Source organism: Microtus pennsylvanicus, chromosome 15, assembly GCF_037038515.1.
Source record: "Microtus pennsylvanicus isolate mMicPen1 chromosome 15, mMicPen1.hap1, whole genome shotgun sequence".
Classification (NCBI taxonomy): Eukaryota; Metazoa; Chordata; class Mammalia; order Rodentia; family Cricetidae; genus Microtus; species Microtus pennsylvanicus.
In genome coordinates, this window is record NC_134593.1 from 29,445,569 (window position 1) to 29,463,041 (window position 17,473).

At 50.3% G+C, this 17,473-nt stretch overlaps 2 protein-coding genes across 4 annotated transcripts in view; one reads left to right on the forward strand and one right to left on the reverse strand.

Moving 5' to 3' along the window:
- Bin3 (bridging integrator 3) overlaps positions 1 to 1,892 on the forward strand; it is a 36,899-nt gene extending 35,007 nt beyond the window's left edge. For both annotated transcript variants that reach the window (XM_075949212.1, XM_075949214.1), the window contains exon 9: positions 1,141 to 1,892. In XM_075949212.1, coding sequence (XP_075805327.1) covers positions 1,141 to 1,287 — 147 coding nt within the window. In that variant the 3' untranslated portion in view covers positions 1,288 to 1,892. The remainder of the gene's footprint in view (positions 1 to 1,140) is intronic.
- Positions 1,893 to 2,104: 212 nt separating this feature from the next.
- Positions 2,105 to 17,425, reverse strand: Ccar2 (cell cycle and apoptosis regulator 2). Of its 2 annotated transcripts, none has more exons than XM_075949208.1 (21): positions 17,194 to 17,425; positions 16,272 to 16,362; positions 15,989 to 16,080; positions 15,489 to 15,580; positions 15,167 to 15,281; positions 14,892 to 15,021; positions 14,614 to 14,710; positions 10,134 to 10,253; positions 7,504 to 7,726; positions 7,316 to 7,429; positions 6,836 to 6,999; positions 6,280 to 6,451; positions 5,842 to 6,069; positions 5,513 to 5,749; positions 4,762 to 4,906; positions 4,367 to 4,449; positions 3,904 to 4,050; positions 3,683 to 3,794; positions 3,409 to 3,597; positions 3,082 to 3,287; positions 2,105 to 2,870 (listed from the first exon to the last, which is right to left on the reverse strand). In XM_075949208.1, the coding sequence occupies exons 2-21, from the start codon at positions 16,327 to 16,329 to the stop codon at positions 2,826 to 2,828; spliced, it is 2,769 nt and encodes a 922-aa protein (XP_075805323.1). In that variant the 5' UTR covers positions 16,330 to 16,362; positions 17,194 to 17,425; the 3' UTR covers positions 2,105 to 2,825. The 2 variants fall into 2 exon arrangements, with proteins under 2 accessions (XP_075805323.1, XP_075805322.1); XM_075949207.1 differs by having other exon boundaries at positions 5,513 to 5,745; positions 5,838 to 6,069; positions 17,194 to 17,424.
- Positions 17,426 to 17,473: the final 48 nt, after the last annotated feature.

Genomic DNA, 17,473 nt, shown 5'->3' on the forward strand with positions numbered 1-17,473 from the left:
CCTGCTTCTGCTTCCAGTGACCTGTGTCCACCACCCCAGCCCAGATCCTTAGAGGAAGTCGCAGGGTGCCCAGGCAGTGGGATACCCTGTAACCAAGCAGCAGGGTATCCAGGGTTGTTTACCACCTCCTCTGTGCCAGCATCCTCCTCACCCGGCTGCTGCTATTAGTCACTAGAGAAGTGAGCATCCCGCTGACTCACCAGGCAGCATGGCCCAGGCAAGGAATTGGGGACCCCAACACTTGGCCCAGTGGAACCCAGCTCTGGCTTCTGGGGAGATTTCCTAGGACATCACATCCCACTGGCCTTTGCTGCACAGCCACCCTCCCGGTCACCACCTTCCAGTTTCTTGGATGGAAGGAGAATCCTGGAGACAGTCTGTCTCAAAGTTGAGGCGCTTGAAGAATAGAGTGTGAACGCTTTGATGAGTGTGCACTGTCATGTCAAAAAGTGGAAACTGAGGCAGAAATGACCTTTGACCTCTGTAGAAGTCATCACCTACCATCTGGAGAAACTCTTCCCCCTCCTGGACCTTCTCCAGCTTCCCACCCTGTCACTCAAGCCACATCACTGGTGCTTTCCAGCTAAGCAGCTTACCCTGGATGCGATAATGAGCGAAAATGGGAAATGGTGGAATCTGGGAAGCTGTCGCCTCCCTTGACTTGACTTTTAGAACCAACTCTCAAGGCTTGGGGAACCAATGTCTGCCTTGTTCTTTTTCCATGACCAGAAGCCCCCAACTCCTGCTAGCTTAGGAAAACAGTAAACCCAAGCCTGCCCTCGGCCACCCTCAAATGCACAATCCCCTCTCTATATTAGCTGTTTTGGAGAGCCAGGGGTTCAAAGGGTAGCACTTCCTTCACAACCCCATCCCTCAAGGAACTACGGATTCCCTTTCTATGCAGTAGAAAAAGCCTCAGCTGTGGTTCACCCATCCCTAGGCTGCCAGGTGATAGGGTGAGATCTGGGGGGGGGGGGGGCAGTGAAGGAACAAGACAGGAACCCCCCATCCCCACCCCCTTCATCAAGAAGCAACCCATAGACCCCAAACCCGGCCCTGCTTGTACCTCTTGGCTGCTTCACTGAATGGGTGCTGCGTAGAACCAAAGTCCAGTTTCTGGAACTCTTGCCTCCTCCCCAGGTTGTGTACTACTCAGAAATGCAGAAGATCTTTGGAGACCTCACCCAGCAGCTTGACCAGCCAGGCCACTCAGATGAGCAGCGAGAGCGGGAAAACGAGGCCAAACTCAGTGAGCTCCGAGCCCTCTCCATCGTGGCTGATGACTGAGTCCTATAGCCTTTGCTCTTAGCAGGCATGGATCCGTGGACCTCCCAGTGGCCTGCCAGTTGGAGACAGGTGGCCACTATTCTACCTTGCCAGTCCTCCATTTCCTGGAGCCTGAAACTGGGAGCCTTGCAGGCTGCTGTTTCCCTCTGCCCAACACTAATAAGCAATGTAGAAAAACCCCAGGGGCCTTTTTACTTCCAGAACCGTCCAGAGTGTGCTATAGTGTCTGGCCAGCAGGAGCTTCAGCCTTTAGAAGAGTCTGGGCTTCCTGTGAACTTGGGGACCGTAGCTCTGACTACCTCCAGAGGACCTGCTCTAGGGAACCCACTACCCTTTCCTTCGTGACTCTTCAGACTGTTGGGTAAGACATGGTGCCATGGGGAGCAGAACTCTGGTCATTCTGCTGTGGTGGGCCCCTCATGCCAACATGGCCAGAGCTGGTCTCCTGCAGAGCCAGCTAAGGACAAGCCCCTAGTACACAGGCTTTGTCTCTAGCTCTCCGCTCTACCGAATATCACACGTTCATTCACAGGCCTCAGAGCAAGGCTTATGTCTCACCTGTGTTGCTGGAATTTTATTTTCAAGTAGTTTCCCAGTAAAATGTTAGTGTGTGCTGTAGCCAGTGCTGTGGGGGTCGCCACAACTTTGCCAGAGCATGCCAACTTGGCAGGGGGCCTTCACTCAATCACAACCTGTGGCAGCTCACTGCCTGCCTGCCTTCTAGATCCTTCTGGGGCCTTCTGGAGAGAACTGAGGATTGGCAAGCAGAGAGAGCACTGGCACTTGGAAAAAGAGGAGCGCTACAAGGACACCTTGGTTTGTTTTTGACTTTGGTTTATTTAAAAAACAAAAAGCCAAAAAAAAAAACCAACAAACAAACAACTTTATATACAAAGTCAAACTGAAACCACGGATTATGGAAAGAGGCAAGAATTATGGGAAACGGAAGAGGGCTGGGCCAGAGCCAATACCACATTCTGAACACAAGAGCTAGAGAAAGAAGTGCTGGTTCTTCTGGCAAGTTGGGAGGTGGCTGGAACACAGTGTTCTGTTGGCAACCTTGACCCAACTCCAAGTGTTTCCTCGCATGGGCTCCATCACCTAACGGACACCGGAGCCTACGGGACTCGTGCCCTCTAGAGGAAGGTACACTTTTTGGCTGTGCCAGTTCTACACCCGTTCCTTCCATTCATTGGCATCAAACCTTATTCCAGGCTGGAAAAGCCTTTTTCTCCTGTCTTGCTCTAAAGTGGACGAGGACAGGAGAAAGCACAAGACTACAAGGGCCCTGGGAGAAATTCCAAGGTTGAGGGCAGAATGACATTCTAGGGGTGCAAAAGATGTTGTATTTAGTTGTAGCTGGAACATCCATCCACGTAGCACAAACCCCATTCTGATAGCTTGATCACCCCTGCAGAGGCTGAGCACAGAACTCAGCCACCTCTGCTGCGACTCCCAGGCCCTGCTCCAGCTGCTTTCTGGTACCAAAAAGGCTCTAATGTCATCAGGCTCCGTTGTAGACCTCACTAGACAGCCACTCAGTTGCTAGGTGCTGGCTCCTCCTTCTCTACCCAGCTGTCAGCCTGTGTGAGCACACGGAACACTGGTGAGGATGAGGCTTCTCCCTGTGTCCTGCCGCTAGCATACAGAGCACTGGGAGCAGGCAGGAGTCTAAGATCCCAGTGAACAGAGGACCAGCATGGCAAGGACCAGCATCCCAAGCCTCTCCACACACACAGAGCCTAGCTCTGCTCTGCACCAAAAGAAACTATGGCCACCCTTCACCCATCCTACCTTTTCAACCATCCGCTGCATCTCCAGGTGCAGTGGGGTCAGGCGCCTACGGAAGTCCTGCAGCTGCCGCTGAAGCTGGTTCTTCTGTCGTTCCGCCGTCCGGGCTGTCTCCTCCGCCTCCACTAGCCGGGTCCGCAACTCCTGCATCTCTGCTGCTAGCGTCTTATTTGTCACTTCGGTGGCTGAGAAACGGTTATGGCTCTCCTCTGAAAGATCGGTGAGGACATAGCAGAAAGGCTCTGTTTAGTCAATTGGCATATGAAACCGAAGCCCCAGGTCTCCGGAGTGGTGTCCCCTTAGTCCCTGTGACATCTGTCCTGCACTCACCAAGCTTCAGTTCCAGTGTGTGAATCTTGTTCTCCAGGTAAAGGCGGCCGCTGTCTTGCTGCTCTGCACGCTGTAACAGGCTCCCCACATTGATGAGGCTACCGTTGTGAGGCACCAGGCCTTTGTGCTCTGTGGGGGCAGCACCTGGCTTTGTGCTCTTCCCTGAAGGGGGCAGTAGATCCAGGTTTCCTAGAGAAACATACGTGGTCTTAGGAGAAGAGAGTAGCCCACCGTGGAAGCCCCACTCCCTTAGACCACAGAGCTCAAGACCTACCAAAGAGCACCTCTTCTGGAAGCCCGTCGTCCAGCACCTCGGCACGGCTGTACTGAAGACTCCGGTACTGGCAGATGTTCTGTGTCGCCACCCGACTGACCAGCTGCTTAGCCTACAGAAAACAACAGGACACCTGCTGGCCACACACCTGCCTCAGGGGAGCAGAAGGAAGCAAGAGCTCTGGAAAGGACCTCCAGAAGGACAGCGGGGACAGAAACTACCTGCTCAGCACTGAGCCGGATTCCCAGTGTGAGGAGGACCCGCTCCAGGTCTCGCCGGTGCAAGTAGCCACACCAGTTGGCATCAAAAAACACAAAAGCCAGAAGGCAGTCCAGGGGAAGCACGGCTGAGGGATCCAGCTCCTTAGGCTGCAAAGAAAGCAGAGAAATGGGCTTTACAGACAGTTCTCAAGGCTAAAGGACACAGTGCATTCAGCCTGTCACAGCCATAACTGGGGACTCAGGCTGGGGCTCCAGGCTTCTATGGGCACATTCCCAGAAGAACATGCTGTGGTCCCTAATCAGATCTCTCTCTGATCCACCCTTCCAGGGAGAGTGAAGGATTCTCCGTGAGTCAGGACCCACAGTTGGTCTCTTGTCTAGGGAAGAGGTCACTGGTGGGCATACCTCACCCAGGAAGGGCCAAACTTCCCACCACAAGGCACAAAAGGAGATAGGGTCTCACCATGTCCTGAAGAGAGGAGTATTCCATCTCAGACTGGTTTGAGGCCACCGAGCGAACCTCCGTTTCCTCCAGCTTTGCTCCTGCTACAGAAACCCGAAGCTCAACATGTGGCAAGGATGGTGGTGCACACACCTAAGACAGTGATTCTCAACCTGGGGTCACAACCCCTCTGGGAACCAATGACGCTTTCACAGGGGTCGCCTAAGACCATTGGAAACACGGATATTTATGATTCATAACAGTAGCAAAATTAGTTATGAAGTAGTAATGAAAATAATTTTATAGTTGGGGGTCACCACAACATGAGGAACCACAGCATTAGGAAGGTTGAGAACCACTGCCTAAGAGGAAAACTACCACAGCCAGCCCCAGAGAGCCACTACTCCCAGACACACCAAACTCCTCCTCTCCATCATCCCGGAGAAGCAGCAGGTCTGGGTCCAAAGCCATCTCACAGAGGTCCTCAGCTGCCTCGCCCCTGGGCTTCTCCTCCTCTTCTCCCCCTGAAGAGGGCCGTTTGGGCAGAAGGCCGTCCTCCTTCTAAAGAAGCAGACCAAGGTGGTGAGGAGGTGCAGGACTCTTGTGACGCTAACAACAGTTGCTGACACTCAGACATCAGCTGTGTGCGGGGCACTGTGTGGTCCACCATGTGCTCACGGGTATTTAATAATACCCGGATTCAGATCACAGCGGCACATCTAGACCCCTGGGGTAGTTCTCAGAAGTCACTCTTAGTTCTGGAAGCAATTATGTGTATATGACAATATTTGGACAAGAAGCCAAGCTACATTTTAGAAATGGTTGAAGACCAGTTTGTCCACTTATAAACCATCAGGCAATCCCAACTCTTAAGCAGTCTGACTGGCAGTTCTATGCTGCCATGGCTTATCAGTCACCCTTCCCTCCCTCTGCTTGGCTATGTCCCACACTCTGAGTATACACCACTTCCTAGCTATATGGCCACATGCAGGGTTTCACCTTCCTGGGCCTCTGCCCATCCCCAGCTTTCAAAGAATGGGTAACATAGAGAAACGATGCAACTGGACACACAAAGTGCCCAGAACAATGCCTGACCCACATGAGGGACTCGAATCATAAGCATTCTGTGTGAACGTCAGGCCACCCAGGGCTGAGAACAGTACTCACCAGTGTGTTGTCTGACTCGGCGGCTGTGCCCTCATTCTGTACCTCATCCTTGGACACCTTCGCCTCCTCCTCTTTGACAGCCTCCTCCTCCTTGACCACATCCTCCTTGGCTGCCTCCTCCTTCTCAGGTTCAGGGGGAGATACAACTTTTTCTGGAAGGCTCAGCAGCGTCTTATAAATCCTATAGCCAAAATCCCTCTGCAGCATCTCTACAAACAGCTCAGCCAGCACCACTACCTGTCGGAAGAGGTGCAGGGACCATGGCATCAGGCAAGAGGACGAAGACACCGTTATCCCATCTTCATACTCGTGGCCTCTCCTGCACTTGCCTCGAAAGAGATCCTTTCTTTCAGCCTCCGCTCCTCCACAATCCCGTAGAGAGACAGGTTGACACAGCCAGGGCGTGCCGTCACAGCAGGTTCTAGAGGAGGCGGAGGGGCCTCTGGGAGGTCAGTGTCCACATCTTGCTGTGTGGTGGCCTCCGAAGTCTCCGCGTTCTGTTTAGAACTGTCTGCTTGCTCCAACGCATCAGGGGCCTGTTCGGTAGACTCTGCTTCCTATGACAATAGCTCAGGTGACCTTCTGGGCCCTAAGGTCAGGGTACCTACTTTTGAGATAGGGGCTCATATAGCCTAGGTTAACCTCAAATTCACTATGAAGTTGAGAACAACTTTGAACTCTGGATCTTCCTGCCTCTGCTTCCCAGTGCTTTACAGCTTGTGCCACCATGCCCAGCTTCCCTGTATTTCCCTAAGGCCCAGCCTTACCCCTAATGCCTCCTGGGGTTGGGGCGCTGTCTCTGTGGCTTTCTGCTGGCACAGTGCCTCCCACTCCTCCAAAGTGGGCATGATGGTCCACACGTCTGGCAGGTATACCACTACTGTGTGTAAACGCCGGGGCGGCCCTGGCTGTAAATACTGAAACTCGGCAAATCGCCACCTGTTCAGAGCCAAAGAAAAAGGAAGTCCCCAACTGTGACATAATCATGGGTGTCCTACTCACAGACAAGTACCCTGTTTCCAGTCAGCATTCCATGCGCACATGCTGCACGCCAAGCCGTGAGCACAAACAGAAAGCCACACACCAAAGCCACAGTGGTTAGGCAACAGGGAGACACAGTAAACAAACAGCACAGAGGAGCACTGGGGCATTCGCGAGTATTGCGCGTGGCCTGGGGGTCAGCTGCCACCGCTCTCAGGCATGGGTTCTCAGTCACCTCTAAGCAGTTAGGAGTGGGCAGATGTGAGCTGTGGCAGGAAAGAACCCAGAAGCCAGACTCCTGACACCCCACAGCGAGCTGGCCACACGGGGAAGGCCACTCACCACTTGGTGCAGGTGCTCAGGTCAATGCCAGTCTGGGCTTGTGCACAGCGGATGGCTGTGCGCACCAGCACCTGCGGGTCTGCCTGGGGGTCGAGGCCATCCAGGGAAGGAGACCACTCACCCCCAACCAGCACTGCCTCGTCTTCTTTCCGGCCCAGCAAAAACTGCAGAGAGATTGGGGATAACGAAACATGGCCTGTGGCTCCCATGTGTGAGGCAATGCTACTGCCCATGAGGAACTGAGGCAGTGAGGGGTAAAGGCCACCACCTGAGGTGGGGCTCTACAGCCATTCACCCAAACCAGCCACCTGACTCCTCTTCAGAGGGGGCATCTCTGAACTACACTGTCCTGCTGTAAACGTGAGGGGCCCTTCAGCTCTCAAACACTGAGTTTCTGTGTTACTGCTCAGGAGCCAAGCTGCTGAAAATGTGGCAGACCGACCGACCAGAACACCTTGCCTCCCTATAAGGCACTCTTACCTTTAGCTGCTTCAAAGGGTGCTCCGGCGTCTCCCTTGGCTCAGCCATGTCATCCACAAACAGCATGCAGCAGCGATAGAACTCCTCCAGGCCCGGGGAGGAGAGCAGCAGCACCTATGAAGAGGACAGGGTGCTCAGCCACGTTCTGTCCCAGCAAGGGCATGGTCACAGGAGCCCAGGCAACTGACCTTGGAACTGTAAGTGGGGTCACTGTCTGCAGGGCTGGGCTCAGCACCAGTGTCTGGAGCTGCCTCCTTCTCTGAAGAGACCTGAATCCGACTTGGGTGGTGGAGGGAAAAGGGCTGGCTCAGAGGGAAGGCTGACAGCCAACTCAAGTGAACGGAAAGAAAATCCGAGGGGACCAGGAGGCTGCGGTAACGTCGCTGGAGTTCTAGGAAGTCACACACAGGACTGCAGGAAGACAGAAAGGGAATCCACTGAGCAAACACTCTGAGTGTTAAAGAGAGCAGCTCAGAGGTTAAGGAACATGTGCTGTTCTTACAGAGGATCTGGGTTTGGCTCCCAGAACCTACATGGAAGCTCACAACTGTCTGTAACTCCAATTCCGGAGGATCTGACACCCTCTTCTGACTTCCATGAGCACCAAGCACACATGTGGAACACTTACATACATGTAGGCAAAACACTCATAAAACTAATGTTTTTGTTTTTTTTAATTTTAAAAAACTGCAGGGCCAGCAGGATGGCTTACAGTGATTAAAGGCATTTGCTGTGCAAGCCCGTTCATCCTCAAAGCCCATGGAAAGGTGGAAGGAGAGAACCAACTTCACAAAGTTGTCCTCTGGCTCACATGTGTACACTGGCAGGCATGTGTGCCACCCCATCATACATTGACACTGAATGAATGATGAATGAATGAACGAGCGAAAGAACAAAACTGCAAAAGACTACAGCATTTTACTCAGTTTGAGGAATAAGGACACAAATAAGGCATCTCCCAAGTGGTAAAGATGGATCCTGTATGACCACTTGACTCATAAATTCCCTATAGCGAAGAAGTCAAACTGGGAAAAGAAGAAAAAAAAATCCCAATGCATGATACAGAGATGGTGATGATCTCTTTCCTTTTTTTAAAATTATTTATTTATTTATTATGTATACAATATTCTGTCTGTATGCCTGAAGGCCAGAAGAGGGCACCAAACCTCTTTACAGATGGTTGTGAGCCACCATGTGGTTGCTGGGAATTGAACTCAGGACCTTTGGAAGAGCAGGCAATGCTCTTAACCACTGAGCCATCTCTCCAGCCCATCTCTTTCTTCCTTTATGTGTATCTGTATACGGGAACATGCACCTTTGTGCAGGCTCCCACAGAAGCCAGAGGCAGCAGATTCTCCTAGTGCTGGAGGTACAGACGGGTGTGAGCTGCCTCATGTGGATGCTGGGAACTAAGCTCATGTCCTCTGGCAGAGGAGTATGGACCCTTAACCACTGAGCCATCTCTCCAGGCCCACGCATGGTCATGGTCTAAATAGACAAGTCTCTAATCAGTAACAGAGCTCAGCTGCCCAGGAGAAAACTGTGAGACCTGACACGACAAATCCTTCCCAGAAAAATAACCACATGCAACATAAGAGCGTCACATGAAGAGGGTCCTGCAAGACGGCTGGGCAGGGAAAGACACAAAATCTGCCACCTGAGTTCAGTCCCTAAACCCCACATGGTAGAAAGAATGCACCAGCTCCTGAAAGTTGCCCCTCTGACTTCCACACAGGAGCCCACACAAATGAACACACACAAACAAAAAGTAATAAATGAAAACATTTTGTTTTAAAGAGTGTCCGACTCACTGGTAATTAGAAATGCAAATCAAAGCCGGTCGGTAGTGGCGCACACCTTTAGTCCCAGCACTCGGGAGGCAGAGGCAGGGAGAGCCCTGTGAGTTTGAGGTCAGCCTCCTCTATAAAGAGCTAGTTCCAGGACAGCCAGGGCTACACAGAGAAACCCTGTCCTCAAAAACAAGAAGCCAGGCAGTGGTGGCACATGATTTTAATCCCAGCACATGAGAGGTAGAGGCAGGTGGATCTCTGTGAGTTGGAGGCCAGCCTGGTCTACAGAGTGAGTTCCAGGATAGCTAGGGCTGTTAAACAGAGAAGCCCTGTCTCCAAAAACAAACAAAAAAAAAAAAAAAAAAGAGAGAGAGAGAGAGAGAGAGAGAGAGAGAGAGAGAGAAAGAGAAAGAGAAAGAGAAAGAAAGAAAAGGTAAAGGAAAACAGTGTTGGCAAGGGTACAGGAAACAAGGACTTTGTGCCCTATTGGTGACAATGTAAGTGGATACAGCCTCTGAAAAAGAATTCGTGATAGCTATCAAAGTTGAAAATCAGGCCAGGTCATACACCTGTAATTCAAAAAGAAAAAAAAATGTTGGCATGGTGCTTGCATCTGCAGTGTCAGTGCTGAAGAGGGCAAACAGGCAGCTCCTGAGCGACGGAGCCTGCCAGCCAAGTCCCAAACCAGTAAGGGACCCTGTGTCCAAAACAAAAAGCTAGATAGCACCTGAGGAATATCTGAGGTGGTCCTCTGGCTTCCACCTATGCACCCAAACATGATTACACACCCCCACACACATGAACAAAAGTGAGCACACACATGAACAAGACTGACTAGTACATACTAACACAGAACTACTCGAAGATGTAACGTGAAAAGTAGAGCAGCAAGCCACATGCAGCAGGATCCCACAGGCCGCCAGGTGACACAAAATACCCTCTTGCGCCCTAATAGGCCATATCCCATTTACGGTAGAAACCATTGCTTTTGCAAGGCAAGTCTAAGTCCTTTCCTGGTCGTCACTCACCTGTCCACAGTATAAGGACTGAGATGAAGCCGGTAAGGAGGCAGGTCATGCCGAGGTTTCTTAGCACCCCAAGGCTCTCCACCAGCCCGCTGTTTGCGTTTCTTCGAGTCATAGTCATCACTGGAGGTAGAGCCATCCCCAGAAATAAGAAACATATTGTTATACATGTCTTCATACATAAAGAACTGGAAAATACCTGAATCCTCAGCATTAAATGAATAAAAGCCAGGTGGTGGTGGCACACACCTTTAATTCCAGCACTCAGGAGGCAGAGGCAGGTGGATCTCCGTGAGTTGGAGACCAGCCTGGTCTACAGAGCGAGTTCCAGGACAGGCTCAAAAGCTATAGGGAAACCCTGCCTCAAGAAAAAAGAGAGAGAGAAAGAAAGACAGAAAGAAGAAAATAGTATATAGCTCAGTGGGAGGACACTTGCTTAACCTGTGGAGGCCCTGGGTTCAAGTCCAGCACCACACGCACATACAAGAAGCTATCCTAGCACATATGTGACAGATTATTAAAGACATTAGAATAGACACAAAAAGGCTACAATTAAAACAAAAAAAAAAGAACAGCTTTAAAATAATAAAAGGCAAGCCAACGAGAAGCTTCAGCAGGTAAAAGCACTTATCAAAGAGCCTGGTGACCTAAGTTTGATCCCAGAATCCCCATGGTAGGAGGAAAGACCCTCTCTGCAAGTTGTCTGATCTCCACATATATATATTCAAAATAAGTAAATAAATGGAAAAAAAATCTTTAAAGTTAAAATAGTGGGGCTCGGGACATACTCTAGAACCTTTCTTCACCTGCTGGGCAGCCTGAAGGCTCTGCATTTAGGATTCTCCCTGTGTTTTATGCACGAGCACACACCAGCATGCCACAATGCACATTTGAAAATTGGTTCTTTCCTTCAACTATTTGGGTCCCAGGGATCAAACTCAGGCCATCAGGTTTGGTGGCAGGTGGGTTTCCCTGCTGAGACATCTCTCCAACCCACGTTTTAGGATTTTTTTAAGACAGTTCCACACTGAACTCTGTAGTTCAGGCTGGTCTCAAACGTTCTATATAGCCCTAGCAAGTCTCAAACTCATTGCCACCAATCTCTAGCCTCTGCCACCCAGGTGTTGGGAATGAAGGTGTACACCACCACATCTGCCTTAAAATAACTTTTATTTTATTTTTGGTTTTTCAACACAGAGCTTCCCTATAAAGCCCTGGCTGTCCAGGATCTTACTTTGTAGATCAGGCTGGCTTCAAACTCACAGAGATCTACTTGCCTCTGCCTCCCAAGTGCTGGAATTAAAAGCATGCACCACCACACCAAACTCTAGTTTTTCTTAAATAATAAAAATAAGTATTTTTAATTGGATAAAATGGGGGGGGGGACCACCTTTTGCTCCAGTAACTCCATCCTTGAAAAACTATCCCAGGAAAGTTGGGGAAGGGAGGGTGCAGTATAATGCAAAAATACTGACCCATGTAATGAGTACATGCATCCCCACAGACAATTTAGTGGCTACAATAAAAATCCAATCACTAAGGCAGTCACCAAGATGACACTTCAAGGTCCTGTTTTCGGTGGTGTAGGCACTGGTAAGCTGCACTTGCTCAGGTCATGTACCCCACCCAGAGTCATGGAAGCAACTGTAGGTAATGTGGAAGCCAAAAAAAAGTGATAAAAGTCGAATCAGGACAGAAGGAGTTATTTTTCTGTGGGGTGAAGTTCCCCAGTAGGTTGCCTAAGCTCTAGTGGATGGCCCCACACCCAAACTCTGGGTTAAAAAAAAAAATGAAGGCAAGAAGGGTAATGTTAGGGAGACGGGAGGAGGGGAAGACTGGAGTAGTGTGATTGAGATACATTGTATGCATGCCTGAAACTGTCAGAAGAAATTTAGACTAAAAAAAAAGAAAAGAAAAAAAATATAAGTAGCCGGGAAGAAAGGGTTCAGGGTGGGGAGCTGAGAGGCTATGGAGGAGGAAATCAAAGTGTATTTTAGATATGTGAGAAATGTGAAAAATAAACTTTTAAAGAAGATGGTGCTACAGTCTGGGAAAACAGCTAAACACATACAAATACCTTGACCTCTGAGACGACAGTCACAGACCATGCACTTGTGTGCAGAAAGAAACTAGAAGGGTCACAGGGAAGGTGAAACAGGAACCGTTTTCCCAGGCAAAAATTACTTTCCAAACTCTTTAGTACTTCCTGCCAACAATAGAAAGGCTTCAAAGAAGGCTAGAACTGCACCTTTCAGTGTTACTAGTTTCTCCTCTTTTGTTTCGAGACAAGGTCTTAAGTCACTTGGGCTGGCCTTGTACTCCTAACCATCTGTGACCCCAGAGTCAGCAGGAAACACGTTAGCAGTGGAAGCTGCAGAATCCAGGCCTAAATAAAGCCCTGAGCTGCTCACAAGAGCAATGGCAACGTTATTCCCTGCATCCTAGAGTTGGGAGTTTAACATAAAGCTGAGCCTCTGGGCAAACCACCCATATGATAAGATCCTTTATAAACTGGCAGTTTCCCTCAGTGACTGATTCCCGCTACACATTCTCACTCTGACAGGCGGTAAAGCCCCTTCTCAGGATGATGTCTCCTTCTCCAAACGCTGTAACCCAGAAGCGCCTTGGCCAAGATAATGCACTGCAGGTTTGCACCAGGGCCTGGCAGTCAAATACAATCACCAGCACACATCCAGAATTTACACTGAAAGCAGCAAGGCCACAGTCATTGGTTCCTAACCAGATCACATAAACCTTCAAAGTACACACTACAGTTCTGTACTAAAGGCTTTCGCAGGCTCTCAGAATGGCAAAGGGGATGGGCCTTGCAAACTGGAGACCGGGATGATGCACTAGATGAACAGAGTAGGTGCAAGCCACATCTAGGAGGAGAGGGGAACAAAGGGTTTCAGTAATGGAGACGATGTGGAGGCCAACCCTAGACAAATCTAGGTCCACAGCAGCCTTCCCCAGAGAACAAAGGCTGGCTTCTACAATGGGGACTGGCTACATCACCTCCCCTCAGCTTTCCTCAGAGTTATGCCATGCTTATTCCAAGTGTTTGCCACTAGACTGCTTTTCAGCTCTTACTGGCATGTGAGAGTCAAGGTGGTACTCTTCCTGTACCACCTTATTTCAAAGAAAATCACAGCACAAGGGAATTTTCTACATTGATCTTGTGGGGGCAGAATGGTAAGAGATCAAAAATATATAGTCAAATTCTAGGTGGTAGTAGCCCATGCCTTTAATCCCAGCACTTGGGAGACAGAGGCAGATGGATCACTGTGAGTTCATAGCAAGCCTAGTCTACGAAGTGAATTCCAGGACAGTCAGAAATGTTACAAAGATAAACCATGTCTCAAAAAACAACAACAAAAACAAAAGGCTGAGCAAAACCTCTCAAGAACAGTGAACACACAGGAGGTGTGAACTTAAGATACACTGACTACGCTCCTGGAAACTCGCAAAATGTGCAGATGATAAAGGACCACAGGAAGTCTCAAGAGCCTGAATCAACCACGCTTGCTCTACAAGAGGGCCAAGAAAGCTATGTGTACAGGACAAAGCCTGAACTTTTGAATATACTGCTGCTTGTGTATTGTAACACTGTTATACAAAATATACTTCACAGAAGCCATTTAAATTAGGAGCTAAAACATTCTGCAACATTCCTTTTTTAATGTTACTGTTTTCTTGTAACAATTCTTGTAACAAGTCTTATATCTCTGTGTTAAATACTAGAAACAAAAGGAAACTTTTTGAAGTATCTGGCGCTGAGGAGATGTAATGACACAGTTGTAATTCCAGCACCGGAAGGGGCAGACAGGAGGATCTCTAGGCCTTGCTGGACAGTCAACCTAGCCAAAATCGTGAGCTCCAGTGAGACAGTCTCTAACACAAACAATAACCAATAGAGTAAACTCACCAACAACCTCCTAGCTCCACAAACACCTGGACACACCTCTATACAAATTCATAGAAAACACACACACAAAGTATCTCAAAACCATACTGAAAAAGGAATGAATGCATAAGCAACCTAGGTGGTGCACACCTGAAAACCCAGCCTGTGGGAGGTAGAAGAGAATCAGGACTTCAAGGTCATCCTTAGCTATATACTGAGTTCAAGGCCAGCCAAGCTACAGAAGACCTGTTTCAAAATAAAGTATCTCAGCTGGGTAGGTGTGGGCAAACACCCCAATAATCCCATCACTAGGCCGGCAAGCAAAACAAAACAACGAAAACTCTCAGTGTGACATTTTGGAATATGAATCTCACGTATTGAGTCTCAACTTTGCTGAGGTAGTATATAAAGCTGTTGCATGTGTATATATGCCTCAATGTATCTGCCTTTCAAAGACAAGGGACTATCAAGCTGTGTCTATCCACAGAAAAAAGTGTTAGTGTCAACAGTTGTCAAAGGTGGACCATGGCTCCTAGAGGAATGAAATGGAGCCTCTGCCCCACCCGTTTATCCTCTCACCTGCGGCTCTGGTCCAGTCTGCCATGAGGACCCCGGGCAGGAAACCTGTTCAGGTGGCTCAGGTGAAGTGTGTGGGATGTCTGGAAGAGACTCAGGGCTGAAGAAAGGGAATGGCTGGTGACTTAAAAGCCCTAAAAGCCCGTCGAGCTTCCTCCTCCTCTTCCTGGGTCCCAAAGTAACCCCTTCTGTTCCGAAAGCATCTATATTAAAGTAACAAGTCCTTTCCTCAAAAGTACCCCATACAGTCACACCCCAACATGCATGCCACCAGTACTCACGCTTCTGAGGGAAAAGTGGGGGAATTCGGTGAGGCTGAAAGATCAACTGTGGCTGAGCTCCCAGGATCCCTTGCTTCTGGCCCAGAGCTGCCACATGCAGAAGTGGGGGTGCTGGAGACTTCAGTAGGGGCTGAGGGAAAACAACCACAAAGTTCAGAGGACCCCAGCATTGATACCACGGAAAGACAGCCATCCCACCCCTCAACAAAAGTCAGGGCACAGGTCTTCTTCTCGCCCTCCCCTTTTCGGTGCATGTGCTAAGGGGAGATAAATACCTGGTTGGAGAGTGTCTGCACCTTGACGGCATTCCAGGGCACGGCCTGGCCTGGGTTATATGCAGCCTTCACCAGCACCTTCTCACCCAGCTGGGGGAGCCGACCCTTCACCACACTGCCAGTGCACAAACAAGGGGACCTCATCAGGTGGGCCCTGGGACGAGCTACCCTGACTGCCCCCCTCAATGCTCTTCCTATCGAGATTTCTCACCTTGCAGTAAATTAGCAAAGCAATGGCGTTAAAGAGCGGGCCCACCAGCATGGAGACGGAACTGAACTCAAGAACCATCTCTTCCCCAGAAGAGAGGAGCCTCAAACCTACCTTAGCTGAAAAAAGACTTCTTCGTCTACCACCCCAAAGTAATCATGCAAGCTGGTAACAATGCCAGTGAAGACCCGTTGCTTCTCCCCACCCTGCAAGAGAAGACAGGAGGTCAAAAGCAAAGGAAGCCACCTGAACAAGACCATGCTCTGCCACGAGGGCCTCTCCTCTAGCCACCAGAGCCCCGGCTCATGTGATCACACAAAACTTCACAGCAAACACAGCCTATCTATGAAGAGGGGAGAAACTAATTCTTCGTGTTCATGCTTCTAGGATTTTCAGTTCTTTAATCCTAAAAGGTACCAGAAGATCTCTGGCAGATACTAAAAACTCCCCAGTCTAAAAGGTGTCTGAGTTCCCCGGCCCTGGCCCACAACCAGGAAAAAAACAAAAACCAGGGATGCTGATAACTATAACACAAGAGAGAACACACACCAGATACCCAAACATACCAGGATAGCCCTCAAAGAGAAACTCACTAGAAAGGGCACCCAACATACCTGAAGGTGCCTAGCATTTTGGGACAGGTCTGTGGCCACAGGAGGAGTAAGCAAACCAGGAGGAGGACCCAAAAGAGATGTTGAAGCCGCGCCTATGGGGAAAGAGAAGCAAGCTCCAGAAACTGCACTCGCCCACCCTAAACACTAGAGACAGCCAGAGGATCCTGTAAACCCAGAGGTCAAAGTGGCTCCAACCAATTCCTCAGACACTCAGGGAAACACCCAAGAACCAATATTTTTGGGAACTGAGTCCAGAGTGCAGCCAGGTAAGGAAGGTAAGCACCTGAGAAGTTTCGTCCCCCTGGAAGTGGGTTGATCCTCTGGCGCTTAAACTGGGACATTGGGAATGCTGTCCTTTCAAGGTCTTGGGAAACCTTCAATCGAAAAAGAAAGACATTAATAGCTCAAATGGAAAGCTTCCACCTATTACCTGGGAAATCTTAATGAAGTAAAGTTTTTAAGATGAGGAGGTGGGTCCTAAAATGGAGGAATGGAGAATGTAGAGGAAATGAAATGGATAACTACGTTACTCCAGTTTGATCTGACTATAACCTAACGGTGGGGGCTAGTGACATGCTGGTTTACAGGGAAGGAAACTGGAGCTTTGAGATCAGGAGACTTGCCCAAAGCCACAAAACAGGTAGTGACAGAGCAGGACTCACACCCAGGTCTCCCAACAACTTAGCACTCGTTTCACTAGCCACTGGCACCCTTAGAGTGGCTGGCGGAGTGAGGGGCTGGAAGAGCTCCGATGACATTCATTCATTCATTCAAAAACATCCGCCAAAACACTCCACGCAGGGCCCGGAAAAAAAATGGAGGTGCAAGTAGCAGGGAGGTGATGCGGACCCTCTCCCGGAAGCCCGCCCGTCGTCCTCTCTCGGACCGGCTGTTGGGAAGGGAGCTGTCCAGCCGGCCCTAGCCAAGCGGCCTGCAAGCCGCTCCCTCCTCCTAGGTCCAGACCCTCGCTCCGGCCAGCGCGGAGCCTTCCAGAGAGGCCACCGTGGGAGAACCACAGCGGAGGTTTCGCCTCCTCCCGCCCGCCCCCAGGGCCGAGGCCGTTGCCAGGGAGACGGAGCTTGCAGTCCGGAGGGGGGCTCGGCTCTTTCCGCCCGGCTGGCACATCTTCGCTGATCAGACCCCTGCAGCCTCGCCACCCGGGAGAGACGGAGAGGCAGAGGCGCGGCGGGAGGCCCCCAACCCACCTGCGGGCCAGGGCCACGACACCAGGGGGACAAAGACACCCGGAACCACCGCAGTCGCTGCTGCCACCACCACCGGAAACGCCTCTCCGGAAGAGCGACCACTGGTCGGAAGCTGCCACTCTCCCGGATATGGTACCTCCCTCTTCTCCATCGACCTCTCCCTTCCCCCACGCCAGTCTGCCATCCCGCTCCAACTGTGGAACGGAAGTGCGCCTTCCCAGATCTGATAATGCATTCGGAAGCCGAGCTCAGTGGTGTCCTCGCTCAAGTGTCCCATTAG

What these genes read in the sequence shown, in the direction of transcription:
- Ccar2 (XM_075949208.1), bottom strand. Translation starts at nt 16,329, where the DNA reads ATGTCCCAGTTTAAGCGCCAGAGGATCAACCCACTTCCAGGGGGACGA. An exon ending in ACCCTTTGAAGCAGCTAAAG is followed by an intron (nt 7,000 to 7,315) that starts GTAAGAGTGCCT and finishes ATCTCTCTGCAG; the next exon opens with TTTTTGCTGGGCCGGAAAGA. An exon ending in ACTCCTCTCTTCAGGACATG is followed by an intron (nt 4,051 to 4,366) that starts GTGAGACCCTAT and finishes CTTTCTTTGCAG; the next exon opens with CCTAAGGAGCTGGATCCCTC.